We start from the raw sequence: 16,683 nt of genomic DNA on the forward strand, positions 1-16,683 counted from the left end.
AAATAAATGACAATAAAAGAAAAATACACTAATTATTTACAGTGAGACAGGTAATATATATTTTTATATTGATTTAATATGAGGTAAGGTAAAAATATCTTTGAAAAAGGACACAGGATGGTTGAGCTGTAGCATTTTGATACAACAGTCCAAATATGATCAATAAAAATTCAAGAAAGTTTGATGTAACATGTATTTTACTGAATGTATAGTCTCGAGTTTTGTTGATTTTTAGTATTTTTTATCCATACTGTACAAAAAAGGGTAAAGCATAAAGGGGAGGAATCGAACCAAAAATAAAGACTGAACACAGGTTGCTGAAGTGTCCATTAATAAAAATATAGACTAAAACCATTTTCAACCAACAGCATGACAATGAAAACTGCTCCAAGACGCCGACGATTCTTCTCTACAGCACTTTGTACCGGCCTTTGCTTGTTGGCTGGTAGGAATTTTGCTAGAGGGTAAAAAAGATTTAAAAAAAACATATTAAAGACATCCTTATGACAAGGAATTAAATAAAATTAGAAATGTTGTGACTGTTAGGATTACAAGAACCAGGCTGTACTTACTAATCGGATGAGTTCTTCCTTGATTAACCGCGTAATCTCTGTCTTAGCTTTCTGCACAGCTAATTCATTAGCACCTAGAAAATAAACACAACCTTACAGTACACTAAACGGACAGTTTTCATATTAAAAAACTGTGTGGACAAAAAGGAAGACGTGTATTCTTAGACACATACTCTCTATAGCCAGGTAGATCTTGCGTTCTCCTTCTTTGGGCTCCTTGCCTGGAGGGAAATAGGTTCCTCTGATGGTGATGGCAGCTTCAGAGTATTCACCAATCCTCTGCAGAGCTTCTTTAGACGTCACCTTCCACCTAGCGGTCTGCAGAAGAGCAAAACAGGGAATGTTGGACAGAACAGTTTCCTCTGATCTGCTTCCTGCTGTAGGTACAGTAACTATCCTGTTTTAAAATGTAGTGAAGTCTTTACCATTTTAATTTAACATGCAGTGGTGCTTTGAGACATTTTTAGCCTCTAGTGAACAAATGAATAACTTTATTGATTTAACAAAACTGACCTGAGGGAAGTCATTGATCTCCAGCTCCTCTTCATATCTTCTGACTGTTTCTGATTGTTCTGCCGCCTGTCGCTCCTCCTCCAGCTTCTCTACAGGGGTGTAGTTCAGCTTGGCATTGATCTTTTCAGCCAGCTGCTCTGCAATGGTCTTAGCAGAGACCGAGGGTGTCATGATGGTGCCGCCACGCAGGATGGCGTTTGTGGCCTGTTGCATCACATCCTGGGCATGAACGAATAAATAAGTGAAATAAAGTCACTTTAATTATAAATACTGTATTATTAAGAAATAATGCAATGGAAATTTAACAAATTTAGAATTTTACTAATACTTCGGGCTGATATATTTTACCTGAGCCTCAGCTCCCAGGTTTTTCTGAGCGTTGATCTTGAGCGCTAGTCTCTTGGCCATCTCCAGTTTCTGGATGTTTCCAGCAGATGTGGGCCCAAGGCCTGGCAGACCGCCTGCTGAGACAGCTGCTGTGGAAGAAACTGCACCTGCAGCACCTGCTGCTGCCCCGGCGGCAGACAGATCCTTCACCCTCTTCTTGGAGTTGAACATGCTCTCGATTTGCTCTTCAATCTGAGTAATTGAGAAAAATGGAAACAATTGAGAGAGGAAGTACACAGTTATGTAACCGGGAAGAATGTACCCAGGAAATCAACAACACCCGTTGAAACTTTGAGAACACTCACATCCAGCGCTCCATCCTCATCGTCAGAGTCCTGCAGACCCAGAGCAGCTTTCTGTAGCTTCTTCCTCTCATTGGCCAGGGCGTGCTCTGTCTCATCAAACTTGAAGCCTTTCCCCGAGAAGCCACTGCTGCTTTTGATGGTCTTACCCTCCTATGTAGAAGATAATGATGTAATTCAACAACAAGAAAAAATGCTCACATAGATTATTCTTAAAAAACTGTGTGAGTTTTATTTTTTTAATAGCATTTCAACTGGCTAATTAAAACATTAAATTATAATATTCTTCATCTATTCCTTTAACTGTACCGCTTTCTGCTGGTCTTTGAAGGAGGCCCAAAGCTGCTCCAGCTCCTGTGGGACAGGAGAACCAGAGAGCTCCAAAGCTTTGATGATGTCACCAGCGTAACGAACCTGGTCGTCTGTTATGAAGGTGTAAGCGTATCCCTGGAAGGAATTATTACAAGATTCAATCTCATACTTTTTAAAACAGTTTCAGTTATTATTCAGATTATTTTTAATTCACCATTTTTTGCAGTGGCCAAACTCTGATGCGTTGGCTTAATTTTGTAGAACTACACATTGTAAAATTAACAAGTTAACATCAATCTACAAATATTGGGACAGAAGCCAAATTAGAGTGAAAAAGTCATATATATAAGTTACATTTTTTTTCACTTCAAAAATCCAATTTAGTTTGTTTCCTTGGCAACCAACCTTGTTGCCAGCTCGGCCTGTACGTCCCGCCCTGTGGACGTAGTCTTCATAGTGGTTGGGACAGTTGTAGTTGACCACCAGGATCAGCTGCTTAACATCCAGACCTCTGGCAGCTACAGATGTAGCCACCATCAGACGACAGGCGCCGCTCTTGAAGTCATTGATGATGCTGTCTCTGTCATACTGGTCAATTCCTGTAAAAAGTGGAGGGACGTGGAATAAATACATGGCAAAACTGCAGGAGTACATATGCATCGACTGTGAGCACATGAGAGCACATACTTTATTCTGAAAAGTAATGGATCAAACATCAATATATAATAGGCTCATATACATTCACAGTAGTTCAAACACTGTCACCACTAAATACATATGTTCCAAAATTTCATTTCACTATTGCTGTAAGTAAAGAAATATAAATATATAATTATTGATAATACAATTTATATAAAAATTAGTTTAATACCCATGTTTATGATTTGCTGTGATGCTTCTGTGCGTACTTGACAACTTCCCACCTCTCACATAATTTTTAAAGATTGTCTTGAAATGTTTAATCTGTCTGTGGTAAGATGTATTTTTGAACATCTCCAAAAACCAAGTCTCATGATGTGATCAGTGCCTCACCTCCGTGCAGTGACATGCATGGATATGAAGCCTTCATCAGGTCTTTCAGCAGTTTGTCGGCGTGCTCCTGTTTATCCACAAAGATGATAACTGAACCCTTCTCCTGGTAGTGACCCAGAATCTCCAGCAGCTTTAGGAACTTCTTCTCCTCTTCGATCACCAGCTACATTATAATAACAATAAACATTGTTTTCATAGCTTTTTCACATGATTAAAATACAGTATATACACATGCTCAAAAAAGCTGTTGTTGTACAAGCTAAGAATGTACATGTACTGAAATAATACAGAAAAAAATTCAGATGGTTTACCACATGTTGCTCCACATCAGAGCAGACGACACTGCGTCCTCCGACCTGGACTTCAATCGGCTTAGCAAGAATCCTACGAGCAAGAGCCTCCATGGCTCTGGGGAAGGTGGCTGAAAACATGACGGTCTGACGGTCAGGTCGCACGTTGTCCACGATACGCATCACCTGGTTAAAAGTATGAAAGACGGTATTTGGTGGTTAGTAAAATACTCAACATGTACTGAGAAACAAATTAAGAGAATTCTTAAATGAAAGCCTATGCAGTATTGGGGAATGCACCTGTGGCTCAAAGCCCATGTCAAACATCCTGTCTGCTTCATCCAGTACAACATATGTCACTCTGCGCAGGTTGGTGACTCGACCTATAATTGAAAGAGGGAGGAGCATAAAGGAAAGGTGTCTTCTTAAAACATTTATTTTAAACAAATCCTTATATAAATTGTACTTTCTTTCAGAATTTTTTTACTTAATAACATGCAGAAAAATACACTTTTATTCCACAAAAATACTTAAACAAGTTATCAAGTTCAGTTAAATCCTCAGATGTTTAGTGTCAAAGATTTAGGGTTTTAATACTTTATTTGTATTTTAAAAATGTTCCCTCTGATTCTTTCTGCTCTTGCGTACCATCTCAGGAGCATGAGGGACCTGTAAAAGTCAGAAAACAGCCTCAAGATACAAAACATGAGATGGAGCACCATCAAGCATAATCTGATCACACGCCTTTTCACCTACAAGGGAAACAAATTAGAGATTACCTCGCATGTGTGGAAACAACAAAATACTCCATCCACTTAGAAAAACATCAGACGAAAATGCCAAATAATGCACCAGTGAATACTCAAAAGCATTAGCAGTACTTTGTAATTTTTTAAAAGTCAGTGGTATATAAGACTCAGAGTAATTACTGAGACAGAGGAGAAACAGGGCACTACAGTACATCCTTCTTTGTGCTCTATGAAATATCATCATAACTGTCACAATCTTAGACTTGGAGACTGAGGATCCACGATGCAGCTAACACCAGGCCCACCTACCTGCACTCGCCCTGATCGTCAGGAAACACTTCACTGTCTCGTGGTTGTAACTGATGCCAGAGGTGGTCAAATAACGTTGACAGTTTAGTAAGTGACACTGACTTGGTTCATCATGTGCTTCATTATATCATTATATTTATTTCATGCAAGGTAATTAGCTAAAATGTCACGTCAACATCACAGAAGCCTGAAGAAATGCAGCATCCATGAGAAATACAAACTTTTAGGATGGACAAACTCACCACTGTTGGCCCCCAACATGTCAATCATTCTTCCGGGGGTGCAGACGATGATCTCTGCTCCTCTCTTCAGCTCAGCAATCTGAAAGTCATTTGTGATTAAATAAATACTGTAAATACTGTAATTAATAACAGTCCTTTGTGTGTGTGTGTGTGTTTACCTGCTCACTGATACCAGTGCCACCGTACACACAAACCACTCTGAGTCCGAGGGGTTTGGAGAACTTCTTACACTCCTTTGTGATCTGCAGAGCTAACTCTCTTGTCGGAGTCATGATGACAGCTGTGGGATGAGTGCGAGAGAATTTAAAGGAAAAACTTTACATTTTTTTGTCGTTATGTTACCTCAAAAGCTAAAGATTACTTCAGTTTCTTGGTGCTGTGAAAACAAACATCCAAAAGTAATTATTAAATCATAAAAAGGTGTCAATCATCTTTTCCTTACAGATTGGCCCCTCAGATTCCTCCAAAGGCCTCTGATCCATAATGTGTCGGAACATGGGCAACAAGAAGGCGATAGTTTTTCCACTGCCTGTCTTGGCGATGCCAATAAGATCTCTGCCAGACATGATGGCAGGAATAGCCTGGGTCTGAATCGGGGTTGGCTTCTCATAGCCGTGCCTTAAAAAAGGAGGGCAAATAGTCTTGATGTTAATACCTTTGCACCCAATAGCCCACACCTGCCACCTGTAAAACCATGCATGACAATTCAATGCATATGTGAAAGTACTCAATATCAATAGGTCAAAGTCAAAACGCAAATCTCTTTTCTTACTAACACTCATTAGTTAGACTTACTTCTTTAACGCATTGAGGATTTTCATAGAGACCCCACACTGCACCCAGGTCTTGATGGGTTTGGGGCAACCCTTCCCTTTTACTGAAATGCCTTCCAGCTCCAACCTGTACACATTGACTTCTACACAGATCAAAATGAAGAGGAAGAAAAATATGAATGATAAATGAATACAAAATAATAATAAATATTATATATATATATATATATATATATATATATATATATATATAAAATAATCTGTTGTCTGACCTTCGGGTGTCATCTTAGCGAGCTCTGGTACCTCCACATAGAAGTTCTTGCGGTAGGACTCGTATTGGATCTTGTCATGGTCAACAGGCTCCAGGACCTTCCTCTGTTTGGTCTGGAAACCTGTCAGAGCCGTTTGTAAATCCACCTCTTCCTCCTCTGATGAGTACTGTCAAAAAAGCAGGAGCTTACTAACTGTCATATGTAAATATATGAATATAAATTAAACCCTTTATTTTTTATTTTTAAGGACGAACAATGTATTACTAAATGGACAATAGTATCATGTAAAGTAAATTTACAACCAAAGGTTCAATAAAATGACAGACTAATTGTAACTCACCTCCATGGCATCCTGGTCATTCTCCATCAGCTCACCCTTCTTGTGAGTGTGTGGTCCTTTCTTAGTTTTAACAACAGTCACTACTTTGGTCACCATCATTGCCCCCTTCTGTTAAGAATGAGAATACACAACTAATGTGAATACACTCAAGAGCACAACAAACAACACATGATGATTAATGTAAAAAATAAAGCTGACCAGCCCTTTTAACAAACTACACATATGTTTCAAAATATTCAAATATTTGTTATCAGGCTAAATAAAAAATAAATAAAATCACACTTGCTCTCATGCTCACCTTATCATTTCCTTTTACTCCTCCCATGTTGAACTTCTTCACTTCCTGTTTCACCTCTTCCATGTAAGCATCCAGAGGATCAATGTCATCTTCCTCAGCCTCTTGCTCCACGGGAGTTTCTGTCTTCTCACCTTCCTCTTTTTTATTTTCTTTTATTTCATTATCTTTCCCCTCTGGTTTACCCTCCCCATCTTCGTCTTCATCTTCCTCCATTGGTGCTGAACCCTCGTCATCGTCATCTAAAATTGTTCCAAAAGTACAAAAGTTGTTTACACATTGCTGCTTACAGTAAAGAGCACTTTAGGGGCTGGATTTTTTCTCACCCTCATCGTCCTCCAGACTCCACTTCTTGCCCTGCTTCATCTCCTCCAGTTCTTTCTTGATTTCACCAATGTTTTCAATGGCCTTTTTTCTTTGCTCCTCCCTCCACTTTTCAACTCTCTCCTTCCTCTTTCTCATCTCCTCCTCCAACTTGTTCTGGTCAAAGTCTTGCTGCAAAGACAATGTAAAAAAATGTTAAATTATATTATGTACAATTTAGTGACATTTTGTGGGATATTTCAACACGATCTGAACTGGGGACACCTACATCCTCAACTTTTTCATCTTCTTTCTCTTCTTTGAGCTTCTTCTTTTCTGATACTGGTTCCACATTGTCTTTCTCCTTACTCCTTGGTCTGTATGGAACACAAATACATAATCATTTCAAATACTCATTATAGAAAAACTCATTCAAATCCATACTATTTGCTCACTTTTCATCAGTTTTTCTGCTCTTGCTGGGGCTGCTGGATCTCGACCTTCGCCTGTCTCTGCTTCTGGACCTTCGTCTCTCTCTGCTTCTGGACCATCTCCTGTCCCTACTCCTGGATCGCCTGAACAACAACCGCATGCACACACAAAATGAAGTCCACAGGGACAAGTCAAGTCATTATATTGTAACATAATGTGAAGGTTTTGAAAATGTATGTAAGAAAGAAGTCACTAAATAAACGTAAACGATACTGAATAATTACTATGTGATTATCCAATAACTAAACTAAACTACAACTATTAATAAGGTTTTAATGGAAAAGTTTTAATATAAAAACACACCAAAAAAAATCACAAATTATGGTGCTTTGCAAAAAAGCGATGCAATCTCGACTGCCTTCAAACATCAACCTCCTATTGAAAATGCCTGGTGCGTCACGTGCATGATTTAAATAACTTATGTGGCATCATTTAGATTTTTTGTTGATAATTAAATACAGAGTTTGAATTGTTTATAAAGGACACTCACCTTGCTCGTTTTCTGTCTCGGGAGCGTGAGCGGCGGCGGTCCCGACTGCGTGACCTTTCCCTCCGACTCCGGTCCCGGTCGTCTTTCTTGGAGCGCTTTTCCGGAGAGCGACTCTTAGAGCGGCTACCGGACCTTCCCCGAGACGCTGAGCGTTTCCTGTAATGTCTAATGACGAAAAATAACGTCCAAATGCTTTTTTGTGTTTTGTGGTTTCATGTTGGAAAAGTTTTTTTCTTTAATTCATATTTCATGACTACGTGAAAAGCTGAACAAATACAGGGACGTACACGGGTACCAAAGCTAACATGCTAATGCTGTTCAAAACATTACAGGGAAAAGAGAAAGTCAAACAGTAAAAGAGACAAAAAAAATATCAAATTGAAGTCTCACTCACCTTGACTCGCGTCCCATTTTGAATACCTACAAAAACAGTTTGTAAAAATCAAATAATGAAATAGATTTTCAGAGCGTGTAACGAGTGTAGTGCGTTTTGGATCTGTCTCAGTATACGTCAGAAAGCTGCGACACAAATCACACAATCTCGTTCTGGCAGTGCGCCCCTGGCGTTGGGTGGTCAGAACACGATTTTTCCCATGAGGAAGACTTTGACTACAAAACATGGTAGTTGTACATTTGTTAGTTTTATAAAACGTTTCTGTAAATATTTAGGGTACATTTTCAAAAATCAAACGATTGAGACAATAATTGGACAAATAAACAATTTGTTGTCATTTTATTTTTTATTTGCAGAGAGATTTACATCACATCTGAAATGTTTTCTCTTATCAGTTGTTTATTTCTGTACTAAACACTATTGTAGACTGGAACAATCCAAGTTTAAATTTTCAAAAAGCACAAATTAATGTGTGAATTATTTATTTCATCTACAATAGCCCTATAATAGTACAAAATGAGCCTAGTGTGAATTATCTAAATAAAATATCCCTGGTGGATGCAGAAGCACTACAATAAAATGCATGTTTATTTAGTGCAAAATCGTGGTTCATTTTCATTTGATAATTCAATTAAATCAACTTGAATCCAACCGTTGAATACATTTCTAAAAATGCCAGAAACATCTACAAGACAAACAAAAACACATATAATTAGCTTTAGTAGCATAAAAAGATAGTTAGTTTTGTGTTAACTGAATAGGCAAATTTAGCCAAGACACATATTTAACAGTTTCAGAAAAATATATATAACAAAATTGTATTTGGATCAAACATAATCATAATTAATTAGTAAAAAAAAAGACCCATAAAGTGTACTAAATATTGCTTGTATATGTCTAAGTTTGAAAATGTATTTATGGTTGCATTATTTGTTTGAATTTAAAGTAGATACACTTCTTTAAACTTCTTTCATATGAGGGCAGAGAAACAAATTTAAAGGTCGGACCATTTAATTTTGTTGAACATCAAATTTCAAGAAAGAAAAAAGAAAGAAGAAAAAAATGCATGCTGACTGACTAACGCTCCAGCTTCACTTTGAAACGCAGGACCAGATAAGTGGCCAATCTAACGATCAGGAAGAAAAACCCAAGCACAGCATAGTCCACATAGAGCTCTGCCTCCTCCATATGCAGCCACTTCAGGACTTCCTCAGGTTTTTGGTGTGGGCATGCACTCACTGGGGCCACCAGCTGTGACAGGTTGTTCCCAGTCAGAGTTGGACAGTCCAGATCTGGTCGGTTCATTCCGTAGATGGAGACAATCACCCCTTCAAAGCCATATCTAAGAAAGAAGAACAGAGAATACGTTATTTAAGATGAACATTATTGAGATATTATTAGAAACATTAGCCTAAAAGCAGAGTGTGAAGAATTCAGCTGAAACTATTTTCTACTATTTAGCTGTTCTACTTGCATCAGCATAATTGGTATATTATATACATTTACTGATGTGTTTGAAGATGTACGTCCACTCAGAATTGCAATAGAAGCATATTAAATATTTATTTTTCTATGGAGTCAATGTTTTTCCATAGCTACTGTTTTCACAGTGAAATGGATGTGGTGGTCAGACGTTAAGGAAGTGGACTAAGGTCGGGAAGGTATATATAACAATCATCAGTCTTTGCCTCTGTTACTACTGCTGTGTGACTACTACAACTGAGTGTTTATAGTATATTACCTGACATATGAGACATATGCACTCCATCGTAAATATATTGGAATGGTGTCAAACGTGATGAAGAAGCCAGAGAAGAGCAGCACCGGTATAGCTGTGATTTTATAGAAGCATATTAAATATTTACTCGTATGTATTTTTCTATGGAGTCAATGTTTTTCCATAGCTACCGTTTTCACAGTGAAATGGATGGGGACAGTGGTGGTCAGATGTTAAGGAAGTGGACTTAGGTCAGGAAGGTATATATAACAATCATCAGTCTTTGCCTGTGTTACTACTGCTGTGTGACTACTACAACTGAGTGTTTATAGTATATTACCTGATGAAGAGCAGCACCGGTATAGCTGTGATTAGACCCATGAAGGTGGCCACCTGTGGATAAGGCAATAACTGCTTAGAAAGAGTTGTACAGTGAAGAGTGGGTGGTTGAATAGATGGACAGACAGACAGTCAGACAGATATAGATAGAGAGATAGATATAGATCTATCTATAGATTTTTAACAGATATTACAAGTATGCTGATGAACTAACTTCTGCTGATGGTGATGCAGCCCCTATGAGGAGACCAAGTGACTGGGCCACCAGTGCTGTCAACGTGGCTATGGCCACAAAGCTTAGGAAGCGATAGGCCACGGGAGGCTGTCCAGTCATCCAGTAAACAATGCTGCAGTAAATGATTGGACAAATCACCTGAAAAGATGATTGATAGTGTCAGTATTCTGTAGTAACATCATGTTGTGAAGTATTAATTTACAGCACTGTAGTGTTACCTGGAATGGTACATCAGCTACAGTTCTGGCCAAGTAATAGGCCTTCAGACTGTACCAGTTGTTGCGATGTTCCCTCAAAACGACAGACAACTCCAGAGGAACTGTGGAGCAGCAGTGATGTTGATTTATTATAACTGTAACCTAAAAATGAACATGACGGCTGTGGACAACACCTACAGGTCAGGATAGTTGGCATCAGTGCAGCAAACATGAGGAAGAGCATGGAGAAAAAGAGGCAACCAGTGTTGTTGAAAACCTGATTGGCATCATTTCCAGTGTTCAAATACAGAGAGCCAATCAGCAGTCCAACAAGCAGATGAGACATGAGGGGGCGATGGGTCAGAACCTTGGAAAAATAATGAGAAACATTTGATGTCAACAAAAGCAAATGAAGCAAAGCAAAGTGAGATTTATAATTTTAAGCACTTTTGTTTATCAAAACACTATTCACATATTGAATCAACAAAAATAAACAATTATTATTTTACTTCAGCAATGTCAGCAATGTCAGCATTTTCAGCAATTCGATTTTTTAGATAGATTATTAGGAAAATTGTTACTTTACCGAGTCTCTCGCTATTACAGTAAAGGTCCTTTTAAAGAGAATGCTCAACTGTGTGAATGTACTGGTGAAAAATCGGTGTTTCTCCAGAGTGGTCGTGATCTGTAGAGAAACAAAACAAAGACAGAAATTTAAAACGTGGGCCCACAAAAGCGTTTTTAAGTATATTTAGCCATTTTCATAAATGGAAACTTAGCCCAGAGCTCTAACTATCCAAATGTCTCTATACTACAGTCGGCCCAGATCAGAGTCAGCCATTTTTGGTGCCCTGTGCAAGAATATGTTTTGTCGCCCTCTAGCGTCTAGATTTTGTACATGCATTTACAAAGTCTTGACTTGTTCAATTATATGCTCAAGTTCAATCCAAAACCGTGCAATACAATACAACACCTAATACAGAAGTTGTGATAGATATTTTATTCAAATCCATTCCAGAAAAAAATCCTTTTTGTAAGATACGAGGTGATGATGATGATGATGCAGTGAGTACAGAACATCTGTTTGTTCTTTCTCTTCTTCTTTTCCTGTCACTATCTCCACCTGTGATGTCACTGTCCAGCATCAGGAAGCTGACTTAGAGAGTGTGTGTGTGTCACATCCAGGAAGGATGTGATTTCTGCTCAATATCTGCAGTGGCGCTGACATCACTTCCTGTTTTTATGTGTCTGAAGTCTTAGTTAAGCATTTTAACTGGATAACTAGTCAGACCTCCAGGTGGTTGGTTAGTTTGGTTGACTTATGAGTCAGTTAGTTGATAAGTTTGTTTTCACTAACAATATGTTGTTGGTAAAATAATGTTTCGACCTGAGTCTGTGTCTGTGTCTGTGTCTCAGGGGAACTGAAGAAAGACTGCACCTCATTACTGTAAGTGTGTATGTGAGAGAGAGAAGGAGCCAGTGAATGGGTGAAAGGGTGTGTCGGTGGGTGAGTTAGAGTGAGGGAGTGCAGGAGAACGGTTGAGTAAACACCATAACAACATAAGGAAGTGAGAGTCGTCTGTCATTTTATTTTGGATATTTATAGTTACATTTTGTGCTTTTAATTTGTGAATTTCCAGAACTTCCGGTAAAGAACAGGAAACTGATCTTCTGTCGTAGACAAAATAAATAGCTAACCGCTAAACAACTCTGTAATGTTTTTGTTTGTAGTATATTATTTATGTTTTTCTATTAAAAAATATTCGACCAAAAGCATTACAATTATTCTGATGTTTATTCGGATATGGTTTTAAAAAGAAGAACGAAAGTTTAAAAAAAACATTCAAAGGAAATACAAGTATAAATAGACCAGAGCATTTATATCCTAAAAACTCTAACAATATAAACTGACTTACATGCATATAAGAGTAGCTTAACTCAGTTAAATCTCAATTTAGCTGAGTGAATTAAAATAATGATAGTCTAGGCCATATAAACACCAAAATTGTGTTTATAATATTGAAAAATACCCAATGTATTTTTAAATTTTAGATGTTTTCAATTAGAAGGTTAAACATCCAATTTTAGCCTCCTGTCGACTTGACTTACTTTACTCCTGGCAGCTCATTTAAAAGTAAAAAAAATGTTGTGTTCCGTATTTATTTCGATTTTAGTGTTGTGCTTACCTAGTGGGCTCATCAAAGAACATCACAGGAGGATTGTTGACAAGCTCCAGGGCGATGGCAAGTCTTTTACACTGACCGCCAGAGAGCGAGCTTGTACGTGTCTCGGCAGCCCCTAGGAGGCCCAGCGCAGTCAGAATCTCATCCACCTGAAACACACAAACACTTTTCATTTTAGGACATGGTGATAAACATGCAGTCATCTCAAAGGTTATGTGTTATCTCAAGAAGTCCAAGGTAAAATGTGCCAAACCAGAAAAAGAAATAGAGTAGAAAAGGTTGGGGGTAAATGACCAGGGTAAACTGAAAGTGTAAATTGAAAATATATAAAATGTATTTTGAGAATTTATTGAATTATTGCAGCACTAGACTGTGACTGGTTGTGTAGAACCATTTAAACTAGTACAATATCATACACATATTACAGCTCCTGTTGATTCAAATTCTGTACACCAGCTAATAATCAAAATGTAATATATTGATCCCATATTTGGGAAATTATTGTGTTAGGAGCAGACATGCTGTTAGCAGGATGCCCCTCGTAAGCACCAAGCACGTGGTTCCTCTGAAACCGACCCCAGGTCTTTCTGCTTCCAAGGCAGGAGTGCTAACCACAAGACTATAGAACCAACTAACAGGATTAAACAAAAATGATCTACACACACAACCTGATTCATACTCACAAGTTCTTTCTTGAACTCATTGCTTTCCTTCAGTTTCAGATTTGCAGACACCTAAAAGACAAGACAGCTGTCAAGACCCTTTTTCTGGCAGCAGTTTTACACCTGGTGTAGGAGATGTTGACCTCACCATCATGGCCTCCCTGGCTGTAAGGTGGGGCAGCAACATGTCATATTGCATGATGTAACTGGACATCTTCCTGAAAGACGTCACGTTCCTCGATTGTCCATTTACAAAGATCTCACCCTCCATGCCCCCCTCCCTGTTTTTCAATGCAGAGGAGAACATTACTGCACATAACTGACATGTCAAAGTACTATGATTCCTATAAAAATATACAGATGTAAATTTTGAATATGATAATAAAACTGTGTAGCACAGTTCAGCTACCATTGTTATAGAATATTCACTTCAGTGTTTATCAAAGTAATATTTTTTTAGATTAAAAAAATAAAAGCTGAGTAAAATCTGTTTACTGTAATCTTACTGCTATCTCACCTGTATCCTGCCAGAATATTCATGAGGGTGGATTTCCCAGAACCCGAAGGCCCCATGATGCCAATGAGCTCTCTGCTGCCAAACTTTCCTGACACACATTTAAGAAGTGATTTTAAACCTGGAAAAAAAGAAAAACATGGGTAATTCTATAGCTTAATAATACATAGAAAAAAATATTTCTAGGTAAAAATGTCACGTTTTGAGGTTTTTAGGTTTCTACAGAAACACAAATGTGCTGTGGTTGAATTGTAGAGCTGTTCATCAGGTAACAATGCTTCTGTGCCTGGTCAGTTAGATTAATTTGCATATTGTTTTGAAGATAAAATGCTGTATGTGACGAAAAAAGCCTTTACAGGCAACCCACACAGATCAAATTACCTGGAGAAATCAGTGTTTCGAGGAAGTGGAGCTCATTATCATTTGAAATATATTAAAGGTGACACACTAAAAATGTTGGACATGAGAAAATACATACATACGAGAAGCTGCCCCCCATCTTCCAAAATACTGAAATAGTGCTGTTGTTTGTTTGGGGTACGTTTGTGCCGTAAAACGTTTTGTTTGTCTTTTTTCAGGCTTTGGATGATTTTTTTTTTACGGCACAAACCAGCACAAACGTACCCCAAATGAACAACAGCGCTATTACAAAATTTTGGAAGATGGTTGGCAGCTTTACGTAGATGTAAAATACATCAACTTTGAATTTTGACTTGCTGTACCTTTTCTCTTCCACCAGGGTCCGTCTTGAACGGTGTAGGAGAGGTCAACAAATTCAAGCTCAACAGCAGGACGGTTTGGGAGGTGGGAAAAAGAGTTAGTCTCTGTGATTTGGCCGTGTTTGTTCTCCTGGACGTTAGGCTGCAGTGTCCTCTGAGCAGCTCCTCTCACATCTCTGGAGCCTGGTATGGGGATTCTGACTGAAGTCTGGTCATGTTTCTTGGCAGCCATATTCAATGCTACACAAAAAGGCCACAAGGGTCAGTTGGTTCAGACACATTGATGTTGTAGTGTTATGAAAGAAAAAATAAAATGCAAACTGCAACCTGGCATCAGTAAGCACAAATCATCTTTGAGTTAAAATCTGTGAAATGAATCAGAAAAAACTATTGCCCTGTGTTCTTCCTCTATTTGTAATGTATTTAATACATGAGTATATGTCAGTGTCAGTGTAAAGAAGGTGAATTATTTGTCATTGTGAGTTTGTGACACAGCACACCACTGCACACACAATGAACTGTGACCTCTGTTTTTTAACCCATCACCAAAGTGAACAGTGGGCAGCTTATAAGTGCAGTGTGTGGGGACAGTGCCATGCTCACAGCACCTCAGTGGTAACTTGGCAGCTGGTGGACTCGAACCAGGTCCGCTTCCTTAACCACTAAGCCACCACTGCCCCTAAAGACATCAGTGGAACAATGGGCTCTGACCTCTTTGTTCTTGTTCAAATCTGGGCTGCAGTGTTCTGAATGAGTCCAGTCAGAAGAACATGAAAGTGTGGATGAGCTTCCCCACGTCTGGTTGGGACAAAAAAAACTCTTCACTCTGCCTGTGTCATGGAGCTGGTCAACAGAATTAATGTATCAATTCACTCACTTCACAAAAAATAAACCTAAACCAAGTTTGCTGTTAAAAGTGTGTCACTCCAACTTTGAAAATAACAAATTAAATTAAATTCAAAGAGGCAAGTATTGCAGAGAAAAGAAGCTCAGCTGATCTTCTTCTTGGCTTCTTGTATTTTCAACAGTGCAAGTGACCATAAGACTGTAGTTAACTGCTCTGCTGCCCCTTTATCAGATACAAAGGAAGAACAACAAAGGATTAAATGACACAGCAGATGGGGAAATATATAAATAAATAAAAATACCATTATGAAAGGATTTATGAACTGACACAACTGCAACTAAAGGCTGCAAAGATGTGAAATCTTATAGAAATATTTATTAGTAGGAAGAAAATGTAAGAATACATAGCTGCAGTTTATTTTACTGCAGTATTTATGGTATTTAGACAACAACATTCTGCCATTATTTATCAAGAATGGTTTGTTTTTCCTACATGATTTTTTAAAGCTTTTGTTTACCATTTACACATCTTTTACACAACAGACCAAACACTACAGGCATTCTCCTTCTGTATGAGGCATCAGTAGTATTATTCTGCACCTGAACTTGAGACTAGAAGAAGAGAAAAGGGACTGAGTGCAGCAGATGGACAAGCTCCAGAATTCACTTCTAAAATCAGACAATTGGAGACAATAATTGGACAGATACTAAATTTTTTTTCATGTCATTTTATTTTGCAGAGATTATTACATCACAACTGAAATATTTTCTCCATCAGATTTTATACTGAACAATATTGTTTATATTTGATTACATTTGATAATGAAATTAAATCAACCTAAATTGAAAGTGAATTATTTGTGATTGTGACACAGTACATCAACTAAACACAACTAAATGAATTTAAGTGAGAAAATGAAATTTCAGAAGGTCAAACAATGCGTGCTGACTAACGCCCCAGACCCACTCTGTAGCGCAGGACCAGGTAAGTGGCCAAACTAGCGATCGGGAAAATGATCCCAATCCCAGCATAGTCCACATAGACCTCTGCCTCCTTCATGCGCAGAAACTCCAGGACTTCCTCAGGTGTTTGAAACATGGATGCTATGGCTGGGGTCACCAACTCTGCCAGGCTCTTCCCAGTCAGAGCCAGAGACTCCAGATCTGGTCGGTTCATTCCGTAGATGGAGACAATCATCTCTCC

At 38.4% G+C, this 16,683-nt stretch overlaps 3 protein-coding genes across 5 annotated transcripts in view; all 3 read right to left on the bottom strand.

The window, feature by feature from the left end:
• Window positions 1–179: 179 nt before the first annotated feature.
• Window positions 180–8,222, bottom strand: ddx46 (DEAD (Asp-Glu-Ala-Asp) box polypeptide 46). The gene is made up of 23 exons (XM_008332443.3): window positions 8,068–8,222; window positions 7,674–7,838; window positions 7,147–7,266; window positions 6,981–7,068; window positions 6,715–6,883; window positions 6,392–6,630; window positions 6,094–6,201; window positions 5,754–5,919; window positions 5,504–5,624; window positions 5,151–5,326; window positions 4,867–4,988; window positions 4,709–4,787; window positions 3,709–3,791; window positions 3,430–3,594; window positions 3,119–3,281; window positions 2,492–2,685; window positions 2,084–2,221; window positions 1,778–1,927; window positions 1,434–1,664; window positions 1,086–1,304; window positions 746–890; window positions 573–646; window positions 180–457 (listed from the first exon to the last, which is right to left on the bottom strand). Exons 1-23 carry the CDS (start codon window positions 8,082–8,084, stop codon window positions 410–412), a joined length of 3,180 nt encoding a protein of 1,059 aa, XP_008330665.1. The 5' UTR covers window positions 8,085–8,222; the 3' UTR covers window positions 180–409.
• Window positions 8,223–8,262: 40 nt separating this feature from the next.
• LOC103394946 (ATP-binding cassette sub-family G member 4-like) overlaps window positions 8,263–16,683 on the bottom strand; it is a 12,453-nt gene continuing 4,032 nt past the window's right edge. Inside the window, exons 9-15 of the mRNA XM_017041816.2 lie at window positions 11,142–11,240; window positions 10,754–10,922; window positions 10,577–10,677; window positions 10,338–10,496; window positions 10,159–10,177; window positions 9,809–9,908; window positions 8,263–9,409 (exon numbers count right to left, since the gene is read on the bottom strand). Coding sequence (XP_016897305.1) covers window positions 9,145–9,409; window positions 9,809–9,908; window positions 10,159–10,177; window positions 10,338–10,496; window positions 10,577–10,677; window positions 10,754–10,922; window positions 11,142–11,240 — 912 coding nt within the window. The 3' untranslated portion in view covers window positions 8,263–9,144. The remainder of the gene's footprint in view (window positions 9,410–9,808; window positions 9,909–10,158; window positions 10,178–10,337; window positions 10,497–10,576; window positions 10,678–10,753; window positions 10,923–11,141; window positions 11,241–16,683) is intronic.
• Window positions 12,690–15,684, bottom strand: LOC107990072 (ATP-binding cassette sub-family G member 4-like). 3 transcript variants are annotated; one of them, XM_017041819.2, is made up of 7 exons: window positions 15,511–15,684; window positions 15,345–15,431; window positions 14,637–14,873; window positions 13,918–14,035; window positions 13,549–13,681; window positions 13,422–13,472; window positions 12,691–12,887 (listed from the first exon to the last, which is right to left on the bottom strand). In XM_017041819.2, the coding sequence occupies exons 3-7, from the start codon at window positions 14,863–14,865 to the stop codon at window positions 12,738–12,740; spliced, it is 681 nt and encodes a 226-aa protein (XP_016897308.1). In that variant the 5' UTR covers window positions 14,866–14,873; window positions 15,345–15,431; window positions 15,511–15,684; the 3' UTR covers window positions 12,691–12,737. The 3 variants fall into 3 exon arrangements, with proteins under 3 accessions (XP_016897309.1, XP_016897308.1, XP_016897307.1); XM_017041820.2 differs by lacking the exon at window positions 15,345–15,431 and having other exon boundaries at window positions 12,690–12,887; XM_017041818.2 differs by having other exon boundaries at window positions 15,345–15,684.

Source organism: Cynoglossus semilaevis, chromosome 19 (genome assembly GCF_000523025.1).
Source record: "Cynoglossus semilaevis isolate Cse_v1.0 chromosome 19, Cse_v1.0, whole genome shotgun sequence".
Lineage (NCBI taxonomy): Eukaryota > Metazoa > Chordata > Actinopteri > Pleuronectiformes > Cynoglossidae > Cynoglossus > Cynoglossus semilaevis.

Excerpts from the sequence above, each read along its gene's own strand:
- ddx46 (XM_008332443.3), bottom strand. Across the intron at positions 3,595-3,708 it reads ACATGGGCTTTGAGCCACAG|GTGATGCGTATCGTGGACAA; the intron begins GTGCATTCCCCA and ends ACTTTTAACCAG. Across the intron at positions 647-745 it reads GATCTACCTGGCTATAGAGA|GTGCTAATGAATTAGCTGTG; the intron begins GTATGTGTCTAA and ends TTTATTTTCTAG.
- LOC107990072 (XM_017041820.2), bottom strand. The coding sequence starts at position 14,865 with ATGGCTGCCAAGAAACATGACCAGACTTCAGTCAGAATCCCCATACCA. Across the intron at positions 14,036-14,636 it reads ACCCTGGTGGAAGAGAAAAG|GTTTAAAATCACTTCTTAAA; the intron begins GTACAGCAAGTC and ends CTTTTTTTCCAG. Across the intron at positions 13,473-13,548 it reads CAGCCAGGGAGGCCATGATG|GTGTCTGCAAATCTGAAACT; the intron begins GTGAGGTCAACA and ends CTTGTCTTTTAG.